Genomic DNA, 21,799 nt, shown 5'->3' with positions numbered 1-21,799 from the left:
ACACAGGCTGGATTTTTTCTCTTGAAATTATTTCCTTAGTCTAAGTTGGCAGACAGCTATAAGCTGTATTCTGCAGCCATTTTATCTTGCTCTTGCAGCAAGCCCAAAATCTTCAGAGTAGTTTCTCTGCCCAGGACAAGCTATTGTAAACTTTAGTTTTAGATTCTGTATGTATATTTAGACTATCTACCTGTGTAGAGTTTATACATTTATGACATTTTAGTGAGCAAGCTGAGGAAGTGTGGGATGGAAGAGTAGACAGTGAGGTGTGTTAGGAACTGATTGCAAGATAGAGTTCAGAGAGTGGTGGTTGATGGTGCCAGGTCCAGCTGGAGAGCTGTGACTGGTGATGTCACCCAGGGATCAGTGCTGGGGCCAGTCCTGTTCAACATCTTCATCAATGACAGTGATGAGGGCACAGAGTGTCTGCTCAGCAAGTCTGCTGATGACACCAAGCAGGGAGGTTTGGCTGATACAGCTGAAGGCTGTGTGGCCATCCAGAGAGACCTGAACAGACTAGAGCTGGGCACAGAGGGACCAGATGGAGTTCAACAAGGACAAGTGCAGAGTCCTGCTCCTGGAGAGGAATAATAAATGGCACCAGTACAGACTGGGAGGTGATCTGCTGGAGAGCAGTCCTGTGGAGAGGGACCTGGGGGTCCTGGTGGATAACAAGTTAACCATGGCACAGCAATGTGCCCTTGTGGCCCAGAAGGCCAATGGGATCCTGGGGTGTATTAGGAGGAGTGTGTCCAGCAGATCAAGGGGGACAGGCTCTTCTTGCTCCCTGTGATAGGACAAGGAGCAATGGGTGTCAATTGCAGCAAAAGAGGCTTTGCCTCAACACAAGGGGGAACTTCTTTCCTGTAAGGGTCACAGAGCACTGGAATAGGCTTCCCAGAGAGGTTGTGGGGTCTCCTTCTCTGGAGACTTTCAAGGCCTGTCTGGATGTGTTCCTGTGTAATCTGTGTTAGAATTGTCCTGCTCTGGTGGGGTGGTTGAACTCAATGATCTCCTTGGGTCCCTTCCAACCCCTAATGTCCTGTGATAAGCACTGTTTCTGTAGGCAAGGTTATCTAGTAATTGTTTTTTTATTTCTTGTCTTGCTTTCCTTGGCCAAAATTTTGTGCAAAGTCTACTGTTCGTGCAGTATTAATTTAGTACTTTTAAATGTCTTCATTCTCCAACCAGGTAGTCAGTTTTAGCAGGTAATATAAACACCTTCAAACAAGCCCCTTTCACTCTTAGAACAGTTTTATAGTATTCTTCTGTGCAAAGCTTGTCTCCTTTTATTAATGTTCCTATGCTGTAGGCTTTTACTTCACATAAGTTTTAGGTACTGTACTCAATTTATCGAACATGGATAGAAATAGCAGCATAGTAAGTTCTAAAATGAGCAGCTCCCTTGTTTATCTGGAATTGGCATTTATTACTGCCTCTGGATTAACCTAGAAGGGGCCCTTTTTCCTTATCAATGATTTGGGAATGTCAGGGATGATCAGGAGGGTCAACCAGATCGTGGGCTGTGTCAGGAGAAGTGTGGCCAGCAGGGCAAAGGAGGTGATTCTTTCCATCCAGGCCAGGCTGGATGAGGCTGTGGGCAGCCTGATCTAGGGTAGGGTGTCCCTGCTCATGGCAGGGGGGGTTGGAACTGGCTGATCCTTGTGGTCCCTTCCAACCCTGACTGATTCTGTGATTCTCGTACTGAAGAACTTTTAGGATCTATCTAAACCTGTTCTCCCTCAGCTTAAAACTGTTCCCTGGGTCCTTGCTCGACACCCTTATGAAAAGCTCCTCTCCAACTTTTTGTAGGCTCCCTTCAGGTACTGGAATCCATCACTACAGTCCCCCTGTAGTCTCCTCTGGGCTGAGCAAGCCCAGTTCCCTCAGCCAATGCTCATAGCAGAGGTTGTGCCCCAATGTAGCTTACATTGAACCTTCTGTTCCATTTTCTAACAACTCTCAGGTTATTCTGAGGTAAAAGCTTTTGCAGTTAACAGAAGTGGCTGTGTGCAGAAGTAGAAGGCTGAGTGTGAAGACAGTTTTTGATTTTCTAAGTAAAAATGGTTAAAAATCATAAATTGCCTGACAGAAGTAACTGTGCTTGCTAAGAGCTGAAGTTCTAATAGTGCAAACAGTTGGAGCCAAGAGTCCCATTCAAGTTTCTGTTCTTTGAGTGTCATCTCTGTGCTTCTGACTGTGCCTTTGCTAGACAAGGCTCAGTGTTCTTTTCCTGCCCATGCAAAACTGCAGTGGTTTAAGTGGTATTCTTTTATTGCAGTATTTGTGCAGCATAAACAAGAGCAGACTAAAAAGCAAGATTCTAATAGAGGTGAATGTCAGCCACCAAAAAAACGCTTTGGACCACGAGAGAATGTGTCTGGAAGGAACTTTTATTTCCAGAATGCTACCCTGAGAGGCAGTCAAAAGACAAGAAATGTCAAATGATTGGATCCCGAAGGTGCCATCTGTAATTTTGGGAGGGGAATGTAGGGCCCAGAAAGGTTGTGAAATTGTCTCCCAAGAAACATTCTAAAGCCGAAGTTTTAAGGAGATAATAGGCCTAAAATGATAGGTGAGCTCTAACTCAGAGCAACGTTCTTTAGCAGCAGAATATCTTGTAAACTTGTCCTTGGGATGCACAGCAGCACTTACTCGGACTAAAAATAATAACAGGCCCGTGTATCTTGGATCCCAGGAGACCACTGGTGTTTTTGTAGACAGCAGACAGCAGCAAAAAGGCATTTTGTCCTTTTTACCCCAAGTAATCCCCCTGGAAAATTAAACATGTGCTATGAATTGATATCAACTCATGCCAGGTTACCTCCCTAAAGAGGACTGCTGCAAACACTGTTGCTCCGTTTCTTGGACAGCAGTTCGATGGCCTGTGTGCATGATGGATGTTTAATGCTGTATGCTACTGAGGAACACTGTGCTACTGTCTGCCCCTCTGAGACCGCAGGTGAGGTGTGCCACAAATAACTGGGCACAGCAATTGCTTTAACCCTGCAGAGAATCTCAAATCCCTGCAAATTCAGACTGTTACTTGAAATGCTTCTGTGTGTGCGTGCCGGGGGAAGACTGCGTCGGCTTGGGGTTTCAAGGTTGGATCATGCAAAACAGAGCAGTTCCTCTTGTCATGCTGTGGATTCCTACTGAACAAGAGATAAAAAAAACACACACAACCAAGCAAGCAATTTATTAGCAAGAAGTATTTAGAGAAACCATGAACTTTTTTTTTTTAATAGACCACCCTATCCAGTTTCTGTTCTTTTAAGGAAGTTTTTCCTATTCATGACTCATTTCACTCTTTGGCTAACATCAAGGGAAATGGAATAACGATTAAGCAAAGGAATGTTTCTTTCTTTCTGGTTTTGTCTCTTTTTTTTTCCCTTCTCCGAAACCTTTCTGAATTTTTCTGCATAACCTTGTGTAAATATATGTAGACATAGAAGCCTGACAACTGTGACAAGGTAAAAAGTACACTGCTAATACTTGCTTCATACTAAGTCTTTTTTAAATATCCCTTTTTGGTTCTACAAGTGAATGTTAATGCTGGATACTCCAGACTCCCAGTTCAGTTAAAATGACATGCTCCAGGCAGCCAATTACACAGAACTGTTAAGTGAAATTAATGAGATCACCCCTAGATTACACTTTGTGTTTTATTTTCATTTTATAGGTCTGTATGAGCTGCTGGCTGCATTGCCAGCCCAGCTGCAGCCACATGTGGACAGCCAGGAAGACCTGACCTTCCTCTGGGATATGTTTGGTGAAAAAAGCCTTCATTCACTGGTGAAGGTAAACCACATTTAAGTCAGATTCTCTTTGAGAAGAGCATATGGAAAAATGTTTTGAGCGCCATCTAGTAAACCAGCAACCAAGCTGTTGCTCAGTGAAAACAAAACAGCCTTGTTTCAACCCTGTTTCTGTCAGGGGTGGAAGTTGTTAAATGAGATTCAACCAAAAATACATAGATGATTTCATTTAAAAGTGATGTTTTGGCAGTGCAATGCTAATGCAGCAAACATATGTTGTTTGCCCTTGTTTAGAGAGAAGGAGAAAAAAAAAGGGAGTACGAAATAGTAGCAGGAAATCTGAGCCTTCTTTATGGTCAACATTCAAGACCTGGAGTTTAGCTTAAATAAATAAATGTTCACAGCAAAAATTAGAAGGGATATATTTTCTGAGGTCAAGTATGGCAACAGTTCAGTAGCCACATTAATTTAAAATAATTTCCTTTAACAAAGTCAACTGAAATTCTAGTAAGCTGTTTCTTTTACTGGCTTGCTTCCATTTAAAATTGTGTTTTGCACATAAATATGTTGGACTAAAGTACAACCTAAAATAAGTTTGGAAGAATACTTGAGGTAAAGTGTCCTCCTTACCAACATGATCAGCAACAAGAAATCAAAGCATGCTGTGGCAGTATGCAGAGCTATCCTGGTGAAATTGATCCCATGTATCTGCTACAAGCAATCAGGTGGTTAGAAGTGTTCCACTCCTACAAAAGGGTTAAGTGCTTCTTCAGTACAGACCTGATACAAGCTGGAAGGAAATTCTGAGGTCTCAAATGAGTCAGGAGGTTGCAGTAACCTCTGTCATAAATATATCCAGACTCACACATAATTGAGCAGAATCTGTTACCCCTGTGAGTTGCTGATCTGATGGAAGCTTAAGCATTGGGGTTATCTTGATGCAGGTTCAAAAGTTACCTTATTCCATTTCTTTCAGCTATCTTTTCCTGGAAAACTATGCAACAGTGTTAATACCTGGCTAAAATTATTTTCAAAATAGCTGAGAATGTACATGTAAAAGTAACACAAGTACTGCTTGTCCCTGCTTACTGCAGGGTGGTTGGACTAGATGACCTTTAAAGGTCACCTCCAACCCAGTGCATTCTATGGTTTTACTCTCTGGCAGCTGATAACACACATGCAACAGCCAGGAGAACAGTGCTTGGCCATACTTGCTGGCCTAAGGAACTGAATCAGATCTCTGAAGTGCAGTGGTTCCTAGGCTCCTTACTGCTTGGTTTAGGTGGCTCAGAAGGTGACTGCAGGAGGGACACCATCTTCACCTTTGCCGTTTTCACAAGCTGACAGTAGTGTGCATGTAAGCAAAATGTTAGGTCAGTTGGCCAATTAGTTCTCATTCTGGATTGAGAATTAAAGAAGGCTGAATGGGAAATGAGTGTGATGTTAGTATCTGTTTTAATTTTCTATTGAGGCAAAACCTAAGCCTCTTCAGACTCTTTCACTTGCTCACTTGTCCCTTCCTCCAAAAGAAGACCAAGGCAGAATGACATGAACTGTGAGTATACCCTGTGGAAAAGCTGGCTCTCCTACTAGCCACATTGCTTGTTCTTGCAGGGTGCATTGGTCCTGCTGATTTCAACAGAAAAGAATTAATGAGAGAGCTTTCTTGAGACAAGGTTTTGGAGAACAGTGAATGGCCACTTGATTGCAGTTAAACTCTGAAGACATTGAAGTATTCCAACCATCTTTGTTAATTATCTTGCATGTTTTAGGTCCAGGTATGAAATAGATGCGTAACTCTTGACTCTCTGGATGCTTCTTTTAACGTCCTATTAGGTCTTACACTGTCTTATAATAGACTTAATGCTTGAAAGAGCACTTCTTTAATATGCCATCTTGAATTGCAGTCAAAAGACACAGTATTTTAAGGATTGAGACTATTCAGAGCATATGGTCTGAACCAAGTGCATATCTCAGGCTATCAAACCTCACCTCTTTGATTTCTGTGGAGGTTGTGTGTATAAAGCAGGGCATGAAGAGCTCTCAAAAGGTTGTCTAGTTATCTTTCCCTCAAGATGGGCTTAACTGAATCTGAAACTTATGGCATTTGTTTGACTTTTAAGACACTTATAGAAGGGTTATTCAGTATCCTGTCAAGTTTCAGAGCAGGCAGTTCATAGCCTTTTTGGAAGAGAGCAGTGGAAAAACCGAGCCCCATCTGCCACAGTCTTCCCTGTGATAAGGCTTCAGAAGTACCAAATCTTCATCCTGGTGTCTCATGAGAGTCTGTTTTTCCTAGCAGTGACTTCTTAAACTCAACTGTACTTGCAAAGACAAATGTTTTTAATTCCTCAGGCAGAGAATGATGACAGATATTTTGTAATAATAATAATAATAATAAAAGCAGCACTTAGAGCCAAGGATGTTGTAGTCCCAGTATGTGTCAATTTTGGAAGAAAATCAGCATGAGTACACTACTAATTAGGTACTAATATGTCTCTGTTCAAGACAGACACTCCTCTGATATTCTTACCTTACTGTTCAATAATTTAAAATGCTGGAAGTGTTTTTTCTGAGTTACAAAATTGATAAAATGCTCCAAATTGCTTGAAACATTTAAGCATAAAATGAACTTTCTACTTTTCCTGCAGTTACTCTAACTTTTATGGTTATTTAATTATAGTATTTTCTGCATGGTTGTGTACTATGGCATACAGTTTGCCATTTTGGCTCTCATAATATTGAAAAGAAGGAAAAGAAAACAACAAAAAAACCTTGTCTTGGGAGTTCTCTTCATTCAGCATTGTTGGACAGAAACCTCTTTGTGAACTTGGATCAGCCTGAGCTGTTCTGAGAAGTTAGGAATGGAAAAGTTGTATTAGATCATCCAGTCCATTCCCCTGCAAGTACTGGATTGTTCCCTACAGTACATTCCTATTGTAGTAAGTAAAACCAGCACAGACTGATGCAACTCTTCTTACTGTCCCTTTTCTCAATAAAGGAATCTGTTGATTAAATTTTAGTTTGCAAAGTATAGAGAGGAGAGAACCCACACCCATTGTTGACAGTTTGGAAGAGAAAATTGGCTCTGGACAGTGAACACTTAAAATTTGTCTCTGCTTCTCTCAATTTGTTACTTCCTTGTCTTAATACATGACTCTCAAGTTCTACCAAAAGTCTTCAGCCATCTCATTGCTTTTTATATAGCAGAGGTGCCAGTAATTCAGTAGAGATTTGTCAAAAGAAGATGATCCTTTGGGGTCATTACCAGCACTAACATAGCTGAAACCTGAAATAGTACACATGGGCTCTGCCTGGATTTTTTTCTTAGAGGAGCAGAAGGGATAAATAAATATCTGCTCTAACTACACTTTAGCTTATTCTTAGAGAAGCTGCAAGAATTTCCATGTGCATTTGCTTGCTGTTAGTGCACCACACACATTTTGCTGTTTGTCTGTTTAGCTCCAGGATGAAGTTGCTACTTGCACTGTCGCCTTAAAACATTTCTGGTTGTGGATGTAACGCTCAAGAACTGAGTAAGCTTATCTGTTGGGCTGCTACCAAAATCTTTCTTAACCAATTGCAGTTTGCTGATTGATTTTTGGCCAGCTCAGAGGATGCACAGTTCTTCAGCCATTGCATTATGTGACTTTGCATTATGTGAAAGAAGCCACAGCAAGTGGTGTTGCTGTTGATAGCAAAGAGTCTGTGCATCCAAAAAAGCAGTACGTGGCACTGGAAGAGAAAAAAAACTACTACAGAAGTAAGGAATATTTGCTGGATCTAGTGTGATTTTATTGTAACTGTATAGTATTTTGGTAGCTGGCCCTGCAGTCCTGAATTTGTGCTAATTTTCTGTTAATTCCACTTGGATGTGACTTAACTTGAAGTTCTGAGAGATTGTTTTGTATGTGCTAATATTCATCTGTGTCAATGGCTACCAAGTGTCCTGGTGTAATTTCTTTGGTGTGTAACTTGAATCATATCACAGAATGTTTAGGAGTTGGAAGGGATCTTGAAAGGTCATCCAGTCCAACCTCTCTGTCAGAGCAGGATGACCTAGGACAGGTCACACAAGGAAGCCATGCAGGTGGATTCTGACAGTCTCCAAAGTAGGAGACACCACAGCTTCTCTGGGCAGCCTGCTCCAGTGCTCCATGTTTCTGTTAGCTGTTCCATTCTGTAGAAGGTGTAGAAAGCAGGATGTGTTTGTGGGGGGGATTCTGATAGCTCCTAAGTTTGCCACTGTTAAGGAATGGTGCAAGTGGTTTCTGATTTCAGGGCAGACAAATGCAGTTTCTTCAGAAGAGGCTCAGAGGAACTGTGTTACCCAAGAGCAGCAAGCCTGGAAAAGGAGAAAGTGGGACTGGAGTTTGGTAGACCATAGGTGGCATCTGACCTCAGATCTAACAGAGTGGGTGGGTTGTGGGTTTTGGGGAAAGCACTGGAGAGTTTGAGAGATGTATGGACCACCTCAGAGTGGGTGGAATTACTGAAACTGATATCTCATTCACTGAAATGATGCTTTGGTACTTGAAGTTCTTAAGGTTCTTTACTGCTGAGTTCTCAACTGTATTTATTTTTGAAAAGCTGTGCCTGCCCAGTAGAGGAAATAGGCTGCAGTGCTGTGAATTCATGTGGAGGTCTGAAGTGCTGTTTGCTTTGGAGATGGGGGGAAAAAATGAAGGCAAAGGCAGTGTGAGTAAGCATTTGCCACCTGGCCATCTGGAGGAGGAGGTGTGAGTGTGGTGGTTGGCAGACAGTAACAATTCATGGCCAATGAGAAGTGGTTGTACTTTGTGCTGGAGAGGAGAATCGAGCAAAGTTGCTGCTCCTGTTATGGCGTGCATTTTTCAGTCAGAGAAAGCATGCAAAGCCTTCTGATGGCAAGAGTGAGCCCATCGTGCTTGTACAGCCAACTGTCCAAACAACACACAGATGGGGTCTCACGTGCTGATTTGAAAGCCTTCACTACTCTGGCAAGAGGAGAAGGAAATTACTGTGTTGGTGTGCTAGATAAAAGGCAGCAATTCCTTCAGTCCAGATCATCACAGGTCAAGGAAATGTGAAGTTTTGTAAGGATGCTCAGTGAATATCTCTAGCTGAAAGAAGCATGCTCCAGTCTTGCCACAGGTCCTACTGACAGAACACATGAGCCACAAAGTTTCTAACCCTACAGAACCATCTAACAGTGAGGTATACATGGACAGTATTAGGATACTCAATCTGCAAAGCAGCATGAAAGCTGCATGGAAGAAATGGAAGGCATTTTTTCCTTCTGTTATTTTTCTCATGTCTGACGAGGAAGCATGATCTCCAGTTCATTTTTGAAGCTTCCTGATGGAGTTATGTACACAATATCATAGAATCAACCAGGTTGGAAGAGACCTCCAAGATCATCCAGTCCAACCTAGCACCCAGCCCTATCCAATCAACCAGAGCATGACACTAAGTGCCTCATCCAGGCTTTGCTTGAACCCCTCCAGGGATAGCAACTCCACTACCTTCCTGGGCAGCCCATTCCAGTGCCAATCACTCTCTCTGGGAAGAACTTCCTCCTAACATCCAGCCTATTCCTCCCCTGGCACAGGAGTGCTAGAGTTTCACTACTCTTCTAATCCAAAGTATTTGTAGGCAGTACTCTAATTTATATAGTGAAGTATAAACTTGCCACATGTTTCTGGCTTGCCTAATAATGCTTTGTAAGAAAGCCTATTGGTGACTGTCAATAGTTTACATTTGTACTTGGAGTGATTACCACTGAAGGAATGAGGTTTTTTTTGCTTTCATCAAAAGTATTACATGAAAAAAAAAAGTAATGCAAGATGTCATTCCTTATGAAATGCCACAAATTTCAAGTGTTGCTTCTGAAGCCAAAGTTATTTTCTTGAGCTTTGCTCAATAGCCAACAACTGAAGTCTGCAAGTATAGAGGTCACTGTTAGCTGGAGGCAGTCAGCTGCCTTTAAACGTAATTTCCATGGGAACAGTGATCAGATTGATCACAGTAAGGTAATTGGAGTCTTATAAGAATTAGTACAGAATCTTTCCTTTATTTAGGCAGATACTCTTTCCAAGGAAACATTAGGGAAAAGGTAGCTAGCATCCAGACACCAAGGAAACAGTCATTCTCTTGTTGAGACTGGGGGGCTTCTTGTTGCTATGTGTGTTTCGAGCCCTTTGACTTATCTGTGCTCTTAGAGTATATTTGTGCTCTTGTTAGACCTCACCTGGAGTATTACGTCCAGTTCTGGATCAGCATTAGACTGCTGGAGCCAGACGAGGTCACAAAGATCATAAAATAGAATCATAGAATCAACCAGGTTGAAGAGACCTCCAAGATCATCCAGTCCAACCTAGCAGCCAGCCCTAGCCAATCAACCAGACCATGGCACTAAGTGCCTCATCCAGTCCTGTCTTGGACACCTCCAGGGATGCTGACTCCACCACCTCCCTGGGCAGCCCATTCCAATGCCAATCACTCTCTCTGGCAGGAACTTACTCCTAACAACATCCAGCCCAGACGTTCCCTGGTACAACTTGAGACTGTGTCTCCTTGTTCTGTTGCTGCTTGCCTGGGAGAAGAGCCCAACCCCACCTGGCTACAGCCTCCCTTCAGGTAGCTGTAGACAGCAATGAGGTCTGCCCTGAGCCTCCTCTTTTGCAGGCTGCACACCCCCCCTCTTTCAGCCTCTCCTCATAGGGCTTGTGTCCCATGATGATCAGAGGGCTGGGGCACCTCCCCTGTGGGGGCAAGCTGTTAGAGTTGGGGCTGTTCAGTCTGGGAGGAGAAGGCTCCTAGACCTTGTAATGGTCAAGACCTTCAAGTACCTGAAGAAAGCCAGCAAGTGATTTTTCACAAGGGTTTGTAGTAATAGGATGAGAAGGAATGTACTGACAATTGAGAACAAGAGATTTAGACTGGATATTGGGAAGAAATACTTTATGCTGGAAGTGAGGCAGACACTGGAACAGGTTGCCCAAGTTGGCCATGGACATCTCCTCTCTGGGGATGTTTAAGGCCAGGTTGGAGCAACCTGGTCTAGTGGAATGCATCCCTGCCTATGGCAGATAATGTGGAACTAGATGATCTTTAAGGTCTCTTCCAACCCAAACCATTCTTTGAACTTATATCTCTAACATGTTGAGATTTCAACATCAGAGCTGCTGATGTGTTTAATATTAGACACTTGCAACTTTTCATCAAGGTTTTTATAAGGAAGCCCTGTTCCTGTCATCAACTCCTCTTTTCAACCTGCTTCATTAACAACACCAATAGGAAAGCAATGGAACAGTAAGTTTCCAAAGTATCAATTGAATTGTCTTGTGGAGAGTTTAGTCTCCTAAAGGGTATTGGGTTGATCTCAGAGGTCTTTACAGCTATGGTGTCCTAACAAACTTTTGAAATGAAAAATAAAGCAGATAAGGTAATTAAATCAGAGGTGTGAGGTGTTGGTCTATGACTACTACTTGAAACTTGTGAATAAATCAGTGCTCTGGAATGCAAATAAACTTCGGTTTAGGTTAAAATCCAGACAGAGGCATATTTTTGGATCAGTGGTAAATGATTTAAAGTTTCTGCTGGGAAACCTCCAAAGAGTAGCAGAAATCCAGCCAAAATGTACTGGACATAAAAGAGGTAAATCAATCCCTCTAAGACAAATAGTTCCTAATTTCATTGTTACCCAGGGGGCAATCTACCAGCCTGGTGACAAAAAAATGGTGCAGCAGGTTGAAGTTTTAGACCCCAAACCTGTGCTCATGTGCTGATTTCCCCCCCCCCCCCCTCCATTTTACAAAGCTTGTACAGTATTTAACCAAAGGGATACTTCTTTTGTCTATGATACAGAGGCAAATCAAAGGTCTCATGAGCTGCTCAGTAATAGCAGTCTGATAAATCCAAGACATCCAAGGATAATGTAATTTTAAACTGTTTTTCTATGGTTTTCTTTTCCCTTGGACCAGAAATTCTGTGGCAGAGCATGTGAGGGAGTGCTTAAAAATGATTTTTTTTTTCTTTCTGTTACTGTCTTGGACTATTTTCCTTTTAAGAACAGAAAGTCATAACTACCCAAACAAGCCTCCTCAGTGCAAAAACATGGTAAGAGTTGAGAAAAATGGGATGTGGTGGTTATAAAATCTTTCTGAGGCATGGAAACTGATACAGTAAGATTTAATGGCACTCTTAAAAATAAGTTTTAGCAAAAATGTGTACCTGTGTTTCCTACCAACAGCTTTTTGTTGGTGCTGATAGTAACTTTGGCCTCTGTTTTGGTTTGGTTTTGGTTTTTTCCTCTTTTTTCACAGAATTGGCTCATCAAGTCCAATCATTAGCTTCACACTGACAAGTCCTTGACTAAACCAAAGCCCTCAGCACAACATCTAATCACTGTGAATTGCTATGGTTGGAAAGGACCACCAGGATCAGCCAGTCCAACCTTCATCCCAGCAGCCTTCATCACTAGACCATAGCCTCAAGCACCACATCCACTCTCCTTTTAAACACCTCCAGGGATGGTGACTCCACCACCTCCCTGTCAGCCTGTTCCAGTGCCTGACCACCCAGATTGCATTAATTCCTGGGGTTATCAAGACATTAAGTGTATAAAGGTGAAGTATTTGTGTGCCATGTAAGTGCCATGTGGATTCCTAAGGACCTCCTTTACTTTTGCATCTATTTGCAAAGTTAGGCTATACCATTACATGCAACCTAGAGGAGATACTTTGTCTTTTGATCAATGCCGGAGTTTGAGGATGTTATGCAAGTGGCCAACTTGCATAACACTGTCCCCAGGAGGTGAGGGCTCCTCTGTTGAAGCTGCAGAAGCTCAGTCTGGTGCACTGAGATGGACACAGCTGCTGCTCCTGCTATTTGCAGGTCCAACGAGTAGCAAGGATGAGCTTCTATGCTAGTAGCCCAGCTGGTCAGAAAGGCTACCACAGACAGAGCAGTGCCATTGCATGTGTGAGCACCAACAGTGCTCACGTGAACAGTGAGCCTTGGTCACATTGCTGCTGTCTAGCTGGTCAGGGCTGAACCTCACTGATAAAGTGTCCACACTCTAGATTTCCAAGCAGAACCACATTTACAGATCCCTAAAAATACCATCCCAGGCTCCAAGTGCAACTAAATAGCTGTGCCTGTTGCCTTTCTCCTTCAGCCTATTTCATAGACCCCTAACACGAAGTCATTGCTCCCAAGAGGAGATTTTGAACTGTGGTGGCTTAGGTACAGTGTGACCCTTGTTGAAGAGCATATTTACTGAGTGGTGGGGATCAGGGAGGGGTAAATGCTGTGTCCATTAGAAAATATATCATGTTGCCTCCCTATCTCTCTTTAACTTGTTGACTTTGCTAGAACTCCTAAATGCCAGTGATGTCACTCATTCATAAAAAAAAAGCAGCCTCAATTACTTTGACAGCAGTCAAAAAGGTCCCAAATGTGCCAGCTATAAATGTTAGGGGGGGGTTACGTATGGGATAGCTTCAGTGCTGCTTTACATTTAGCAATGGATATCATCTTCATAAATGATGTTCAATTTTCACATGCTTTGTGCTTTTCAGATTGAGTTTCATGGAAAGGAGGAGTTTTTGTTGAAGCTTTGTGATTAAATAATCCAGTAATGACACTACAGCCATACATGGCTTTAATCAGGATCAAACCATAACTCAGGGTGCAATTTTGAATTGCCAAGTATCAAACATTCTAGGGGAAAAGTAACCCATGATTGTAATCATGTTAATCTACATCTGAAATGCTAAGATGGTCACATTGAAGTCTGGTGTGTTATTAAAAGCTAACTACAAATCATACCATAGCACGTGCCAAGCAAGAGAGTCTTTGTAGCTGTGTGTCTAAGCTCTTTCATCTTGAAGCATTCACTTTCTACCAATTTCTAGCTAATTTGAACTAATAATCTGACCAGGTTTTACTATTGTCTTGTCCTAAAGGGGAAGCAATGTTTTCCTCTCCTTGCATGTCAGATAACCACTGAGTAAAACCCATGGCTTTATCCTTCTGACGCATCTCTGCTGACCATTGGTCTTTCAACTTATTAGAATTGGATTATTTTCTAGTTGTTTTTCTACTGCTAAGGATTTTTAGTGTATGGCTGAGCTTTCATTATCTTTGTGTTCTGTGCATTTAATCTCCTCTAATTATTCCAGTTAACACTCTTATAAGTACTCACAGAATCACAGCCTGTTAAGGGTTGGAAGGGACCTTCAGAGCGACTCCTGGGGCACTTCAAGGCAAGGTTGGACGTGGCACTTGGTGCCATGGTCTAGCCTTGAGCTCTGTGGTAAAGGGTTGGACTTGATGATCTGTGAGGTCTCTTCCAACCCTGATGATACTGTGATACTGTGTGGTACTGTGAAGCCTCCTGCCAAAGCAGGATCACCCAGGGCAGGTCATACAGGAATGCACCTAGAGAAGGAGACTCCACAGCCTCTCTAGGCAGTTCCAGGGCTCTGTTAACGTCACCATAAGGAAGTTTCTCCTCATGTTGAGGTGGAACCTGCTGTGTTTTGGCTTATACCTGTGGTTTCTTCTTCTGTCACTGGGCACCACTTAAAAGAGACCATCACCTTCATCCTGACACCCACTCCTCAGATATTAATGAGGTGATGAAACCCTGGAATAGAAGTAGGTTTTTCTCATCATTTGCATGCTTCTGAGTAGCTTCTTTAAAAACATGATTTTTTTTTCTGGAATTGTGAGAGGAGAGCAGAAGAGGAAAAATGAATAAATGGTAATTGTATTTTGCATGTGTATGAGTGCCAAAAATGCAGGTTATTTTCTTCCTATCCATGTATTTTCCTCTGTATATCCATGCTGCTTCCAGTGTCAGCATTTTACTTGCCATGTAATTTACAATGGAATAATGTAGTTATCTGAATTAAAACTAAGACAGTCTGAGAGTTGTCAGAGTTTTGGACGTTACTGGGGTTTTTGTGGGGGATTTTGGGGCAGTTTTTTATATTTGTTTGTTTTTACATCTGAATTTTATTAGTTGACTTTTGCTGTATCATAGCATGTTGCATAGATTGTGGAAAACTTGAACAGTGAGCTACATGTTTCTTGTATTGCATCAATTGTACTGGCCCCACTAGATGGTGCTAATTGATAAATGTATGTCTCTGTGTGTATATATGTGTGTGTGTGCATATATATACACACACATTTAATTTTAAATCAAAGCATATATGATTGTATCACAGAGAGAGTGATTTGCCATTGGAATGGGCTGCCCAGGGAGGTGGTGGAGGCACTGTCCCTGGACGTGTTCAAGAAAAGACTGGATGAGGCACTTAGTGCCATGGTCTAGATGACTGGATAGGGCTGGGTGCTGCTAGGTTGGACTGGATGGTCTTGGAGGTCTCTTCCAACCTGGTGGATTCTATGATTCTGTTCTATGATCTGGGGTTGGAACTAGATGATCTTTGTGGTCCCTTCCAACCCTGACTGATTCTGTGATTCTAATGCTGTATCAGTGATCTTTTCAGATCTTTAATATTAGGAACTGTGATGGTTTGGGTGTTACTTCCCCCCCACCCCCTTCTTTGGAAAATCACCCAGACTAGATTCAGTGGCTCTGGAAAATGAATAAAGCTTTATATTTACAGTTTAGCACAATATACAAGCAGATAATTACAATCTGTGTAGCTAGAGACAGAAATACACAAGTTAAAAAGTAATACAGAAACACAATAGCCCTCTCAGAAACCAGAGTCTCCAGGAGGGGCTCTCAATCACCCTTCCACCTTCCCCCTACCCCTCTACCTTACTCAAGATTTTGCATTATGTTTAAAAGTAGTTTTGAGGATTGACCAGGGTGGGGTTAGGAAGCAGATGGATTAGTCACACAGACGACAGGTTAGGTTAGAGAGAGAGAGAGGGAAGTTCAGCCCAAAGCCCAGGCAGCAACTCCCTTATCTATGTTTGTATTCTTGTTCTTACACATCTCAGCAAGCCTATGAGTGAAGTAGACCTCACCACTGTTTCCTTTTTGTAGCCTGTAATCTAGTTGTTCTCACCAAAACATTCTAGCTAGGCTCAAACTAGTACAGGAACTCAGGGAGCCTGAACTCAATTGGATCTTGGTCTAACTTGCAGTGAGTTAAGGATGGTGCTTACTGCCTTAACTGGGATAAACCAAACTCTTCATGTTTTAAATTTAGCATGCTCTGCTTGAACAGCAAACAAGCCTGTTCCAAGACTTCTGAGTCTGTGTGCAGCAAATCCTAAGAGATTTGTTTATTTTCTTTAATGTTTAATTGGCATTTCTGTAAAATCTTAGTTGTGTGGAGCATGGAGCTTGGTGGAAACAACTCAATCCATCTGACACTGAGAAGAGCAGTTTAGCCTGCGTTCCTCTTATAAATCTGCTTCATTGGTGAGCAGGGTTAAAAAACTTCTTTCCTTTGGAATGAGATTGTTAACAAGAGAGTGGAAATCAATCACTTTTGGAAAAAAAAAAAACCCACTTGGAAATGAAGTTCTATATAATGGTGTAGAAGTAAAGACCTTTAAAAAGAGTAGCATCGGAAGAAATTAAGACTACAAAGCAAATTATTACAAGCCATTTGTGGCCAAATGAGAACCTTTTAATGCTTGTGTAAGTTCTTGTGCTTTCTAGAGGAACAGACAAGGCACTTGTTGAGAGAAGCATTACATCTGGGCACATATTTGTTTTGTTTTAGCATCTAAATGAAATCTTGAACTTGGCCTTTAAGGAAAGCTGTTAGCAGCGAATTGGAGGCTACCTGCTTTGAATGTGCTTTACTTTCTGAGCAGATTTCCAAAGACAACTCTCATCTTTCAGTTCCATCTCACTTCAAAGCTGCTTCTTCAGCTATATTTGTTTGACAAAGCAGAATTGTACAGTCCTTGATTTAAAATATGTCCTCAGAGCCTCTTGGAAAAATGTTCTTTTAATCTAATATTTTTTTAAACACTATCTCCATATTCTAAGCAAGTTCCTTATTTCATCCTCTAATTTGGACTCTGTGAATAATTTAACATGAATGGGTATTAGTATTGGCACAGAAAGTACTGTAGATTCATGTTTGAATTCACTTTATGGCTCTTTCTTTGCTAATCACCATGCCAGCATACAGCAGGGGAAATAATGATATATTATTTTTCTTTTTTAAAGTGACTGGATTGGATAATCAAATTTGATTGCAAGTCGTGAGTTAGAGCTGCACTTTCCCCAGATGTCTCAGCAGGAAGATGACAGTTGTTGCTGGTGTATTTTGTGCTTAGAAGGACTTCACTTAACGACAGCTTCCAAACCCCAGCCAGCTGCTGACATGATCTTTGTTCTTTACATTCTTTATTTCTTGAGAGCCATCAGACATGTGTGTGAATGTTCAGTTTTTCTTTGCATAGCCAGCTTTCTAGTTCTTGACTTTCATCATTTTAGAGGGAATTTGTTTACAGCATCTGTGTAACACCCCTACAAAATATCATAGAATAGAATCAACCAGGTTGGAAGAGACCTCCAAGATCATCCAGTCCAACCTAGCATCCAGCCCTAGCCAGTCAACCAGACCATGGCACCAAGTGCCTCATCCAGGCTTTTCTTCAACACCTCCAGGGACGGAGACTCCACCACCTCCCTGGGCAGCCCATTCCAATGCCAATCACTCTCTCTGGCAAGAACTTCCTCCTAACATCCAGCCTAGACCTCCTCTGGCACAACTTGAGACTGTGTTCCCTTGTTCTGTTGCTGCTTGCCTGGGAGAAGAGACCAACCCTCACCTGGCTACAGCCTCCCCGGTTCTGGCCGCATCCAGTTTGTTTCTTTTCCAACTCTTGTTTAGTAGTATAAATATTTTTATATCTCTTTTTTTTTTTTCTATGCAATATGTAAATCTGCTATTCAAGAGCAGATCACTGAGTCATAGAATCAGTCAGGGTTGGAAGGGACCACAAAGATCACCTAGTTCCAGCCCCCCTGCATGGGCAGGGACACCCTGCCCTAAATCAGGCTGCCCAGTCTGACCTCCAGAGGTCATTGAGCCCAGTACAGAAAGCTCACTGTTGTAAAAACAAATTAAAAAGTCCTCCTCTCAGATTCATAAAGATCTTGAAAGTACCAAACTCCCCATGGAGAAGCATTTTAGCAGACTCAGCCTGGTACTTGATGGGCTTCCTGCTCAGCTTTTGTTAATGGAGAGTGCAATAAACTTTAGGGATGTGTCAGCGTCCATGAGTTCTGGTTTTGTAAGCTGCTGGTTTCAAAGGAGGAAAAGGTTTTGTTGTTATTCTTCAAGGGCTTCACGTTCTTAGCTCACACAAGGCAGTGTCTTCATTCAAATTTGGCATTGTTCTGATGCTCCTTCCTTTAGAAATGGGGTTAAAAGTACAGAAAAACAGTTTTGCAAATACTGTATACAGTAGCCATGTAGGCTGTTCAGCTGTAAAGGAGCAAAGGAAATTTACTTTGGAGCAAGTGCAACTTGTTTGGCTTTGGTCTGAACTTCCTCTGTCTACCTAGGGACCCTCTTCCTATAAGCAAAGTCATCAAAACTTGTTCTTATTGCTGACAAAAAAAAAGAAAGTGCATTTGAATGAAGTCTGTGAAATCTCATATAATAGCAGCTTTCTTTTATTGTATAAGGAACAATGAATTCAAAGTGAAAAGTGTGCTTTCCAGAAAAATAAACGTCTTTAAGAAACTCTGCAAGGCATAACTGGGTTTGTAGCCAGTATTTAATCTCTTTTGCTTAACACTGCAAAAATAAATAGCTGATACATTAGTCTCACATGCTTTCATGTTCACTCAGAACACAGTTTTCTTATTCTGGAGTCCTTTCTCTTTTGATGTGACAGAGACTAAATAAGATAAACTCTGGAGGACTTAAAATAAAATCTTAAAGAAAAAAGCTTTGGAAATTAAAGCAGGACAATGGCAGCATCTCACAAGGTGTGCTAGTGTCAAGCTGGCTGGAATATTTTGGTGAGAAGAAGTAGATTGTAGGCTGTGAAAAGGGATCAATGGTGAGGTCTACTTCACAGGATCATGCAGGATCACAGGGTGTTAGGGGTTGGAAGGTAGATGGAGCCAGGCTCTTCTCAGTGATGTCCAATGACAGGACAAGGGGAAATGGGTGCAAGCTGGAGCAGAGGAGGTTCTACATAAACATAAGTGAAAATTTTCTCACTGTGAGGGTGACAAAACCCTGGAACAGGCTGCCCAGAGAGGTTGTGAAGTCTCCTTCTCTGAAGACAGTAGAAACTCACCTGGATGTGTTCCTGTGTGATCTGCCCTAAGTGGTCCTGCTTTCCAGGGACATTGGACTCAATGGTCTCTGAAGGTCGAACTCAATGATCTCTGGAGATCCTTTTCAACCCCTGACATTCTTATAATTCTTTCATTTCCAGCATGTTGTGCTTCATTTATTGGCTCAGTCTAATTCATAACAACCATTTTATATTGGAGGTTAGAGCAGAAGACCTCTGGAGGTCCCTTCCAGCCCACTCTATGATTCTATGATTTGCCACTGCTGTTCACTGGGTGCTTCTCCTGTACCAAGCCTGGCACACATGTAACCACTCCATAACCCAGTGCTTGCTGATTCAAAGTTCAAGCAGCAAGTGCTTATTGAGAATATTAAGTTGAAATTGTGGTTTCTCCAGGCAGCTGCTGATTTGCACTGATAGCACTGATTTAAAGTAATGCCACTCCAGTAACTTTGCTAGCACACCACTGTATAATTTTTTTGTACAAAACATAATGTGACAAGAAAAATGCCCTTAAATGTGATCTTGGGTAACTCTATTACCACGTTTTATAACTCAGAAAATTACTGTAACAGTGCATGCAGCTCTGAAAAAAAATTATTTGTGAAATTGCCATGCAGTTAGAAAGTTCTGGAGGAGTTCTGGTTTGGATGTAGCTAATGTTGGGCAGAGGATGCTTTTTAAGTGTCGGACAACATGATCCTGGCCTTTAGCAACCTTATGTTGAAGAGCCAAATAGATGCTAATATAGATTTGAAGTGCATGTAAGGAAGACTTTTCTTTTTTATGGTGATGGTGTTGAGACATTAGAACAGGTTGCCCAGAGGAGTTGTGGATTCCTCATTATGGAATATTGAGTGTCAGGTTGGGTGAGGCTTTAAGCAACCTGATCTAGGGAAAGATGTCCCTGCCTGTGGCAGGGGGTTTGGGCTGGATGACCTTTAAAGGTCCCTTCCAAGCCAAACCGTGCTACGATTCTGTGCTTGGAGCCTGATTTACATTCTTTTAAGTCAACTGCAAAGACTTTGGTCTCAGTGTGCATGTTTTCTTGGTGGCTCTCTTCAGATAATGAACTTCAGTTATGCTTACTGCCTGGAACAAAGAGTGATGGTAGTTTCTTTCATTTCATGTGTTCAGCTGTAGCACAAAAATGAGCTCAGCAGAAATCATCTGCTTTTTGCAGCTTTAGGACCTTGATAACAGGCTGCTCTCTTGAAACATTCCCTGGGATGCTGACATGGATGAGTTTAATCTTCAATGATATAAATTAACAAATTCCCTCTTGGGCCTCATTTAATGTCTATGAATGAGCTGTTTAATTAAAGGAATGCTAAATGAGCTAGTTAGCAGGTTTTATCATGGCCAGAAACACCTGTGTTTTCAAATGGTATTCTTGTCCTCAGTTCTAACTCTCTTCACCTAAAAGAGAACACCCTTTAGTAAGAGGTGAGATAAGGCTCAAGCTGAGGAGTCTGCATTTTTGGGTTACCATGAAGAGTTTAGATGCCTTGTGGGTTGTTCCTTTGCTCTAGCAGCTTGCAGGGAGTTGGAACAGGTGATGAAAAAGCAGTCACTTGTCACCAGCCCCATCCAGTTCCCAGGCAATGGCTGCTTTGGAAAAGCATGGCATTAAATGGTATGGAATATCTTTAATCATTTGGGGTCAACTGTCCCAGCTGTGTCCTCTCATAGCCTAGTCACTGTGGAGGGCAGAGTGTGAAGAGAGAAGGCCCTGATACTGCACAAGCACTGCTCAGCGACAGCTGAAGCACTGCTGCACTAATAGCACTGTTATGGTCACAGATCTACCACCCAGCACCATGCATGCAGGCTGCTGTGAAGAAAACCAACTCCCAGCCAGGGCCATTGCAACAATTTATACCAGACAGTCTGCAGGCTTTCTGATTGTTTGTTTAAGTGATTTCATGCTATAGTGATGAAGATGTTTGTGATCCTTTTATTATAATGCAAGGGTTTAGCTCTTTTGTTAAGGTTGTCTAACATTGTTCAGACTTCTAACTTAGCAGTGGAGGCAGAAATATTTCCATGCCATTAGCCTGCTTTTCAGTTCTTATGAATTTAATGCTTCTACTCTTCAAAGCAAAGCTTTGAAAGAGAATTGCTCGTCTGTTGTGATGAAACTTCTTGTTGTGGGAAACTGGGCCAGAATCAAGGTTTCTGAGTATCTGTCTTAATGTCTTCAGAGGCTTGCATTGATACTTGTTCTTTCAAAAGCCTTTCTGCACTGTGCAATCACTTAATTGATATTTGAGGCAATTTGGGGAAATCAGTTCTCTGTGCAAAGTTGGAGCAGCTATGATTTATGCACTTTGAATCTGTTTGTCTTCTCTAAAATGCGTCATGCTAAATTCTCAGGCAATATTCTATGCAATTCACATCAATTGGCCTGAAGAGAATGTGATTTAAAGCCTCTCTGTCTTCTAAGAAAGCCACTTTTCAAGATGTTGCATTGGTTATTTGAAATGAGTTGGCATATAATTCGCTGCTCATGGGTTTTTTTTGTCTAGCTCATGTGTTCATTGTGCCATATTACTGCAGAGTTACCCATTTATATAAGTTCATTAGTGTGCCAAAGCTGCAGTGGTAGTTACTGCAGGAAACTTTGAGAAGAGTCACAGAATCTTAGAGGTTGGAAGTGACCTCCAGAGATTGAGTCCAATCCCTCTACCAGAGCAGCATCACTCACTGTGCTAGCTTGAGCCTAGCTGGGATATTTGGGTGAGAAGAATGAGATGACAGCTGTGAAAAGGAAACAGTGGTGATGTCTACTG

General features: G+C 41.9%; 1 protein-coding gene across 6 annotated transcripts in view; it reads left to right on the top strand.

Annotated features, from left to right (window-relative positions):
* Nucleotides 1-21,799, top strand: part of MPP7 (MAGUK p55 scaffold protein 7) — a 151,786-nt gene that overhangs the window by 51,837 nt on the left and 78,150 nt on the right. For all 6 annotated transcript variants that reach the window (XM_064162776.1, XM_064162772.1, XM_064162775.1 and 3 more), the window contains one exon: nt 3,683-3,801. In XM_064162776.1, the coding sequence (XP_064018846.1) occupies nt 3,683-3,801 (119 nt within the window). The remainder of the gene's footprint in view (nt 1-3,682; nt 3,802-21,799) is intronic.

The sequence above is a fragment of the Pogoniulus pusillus genome, chromosome 23 (genome assembly GCF_015220805.1).
Source record: "Pogoniulus pusillus isolate bPogPus1 chromosome 23, bPogPus1.pri, whole genome shotgun sequence".
Lineage (NCBI taxonomy): Eukaryota > Metazoa > Chordata > Aves > Piciformes > Lybiidae > Pogoniulus > Pogoniulus pusillus.
This window is presented reverse-complemented; position numbering and strand designations above follow the sequence as displayed.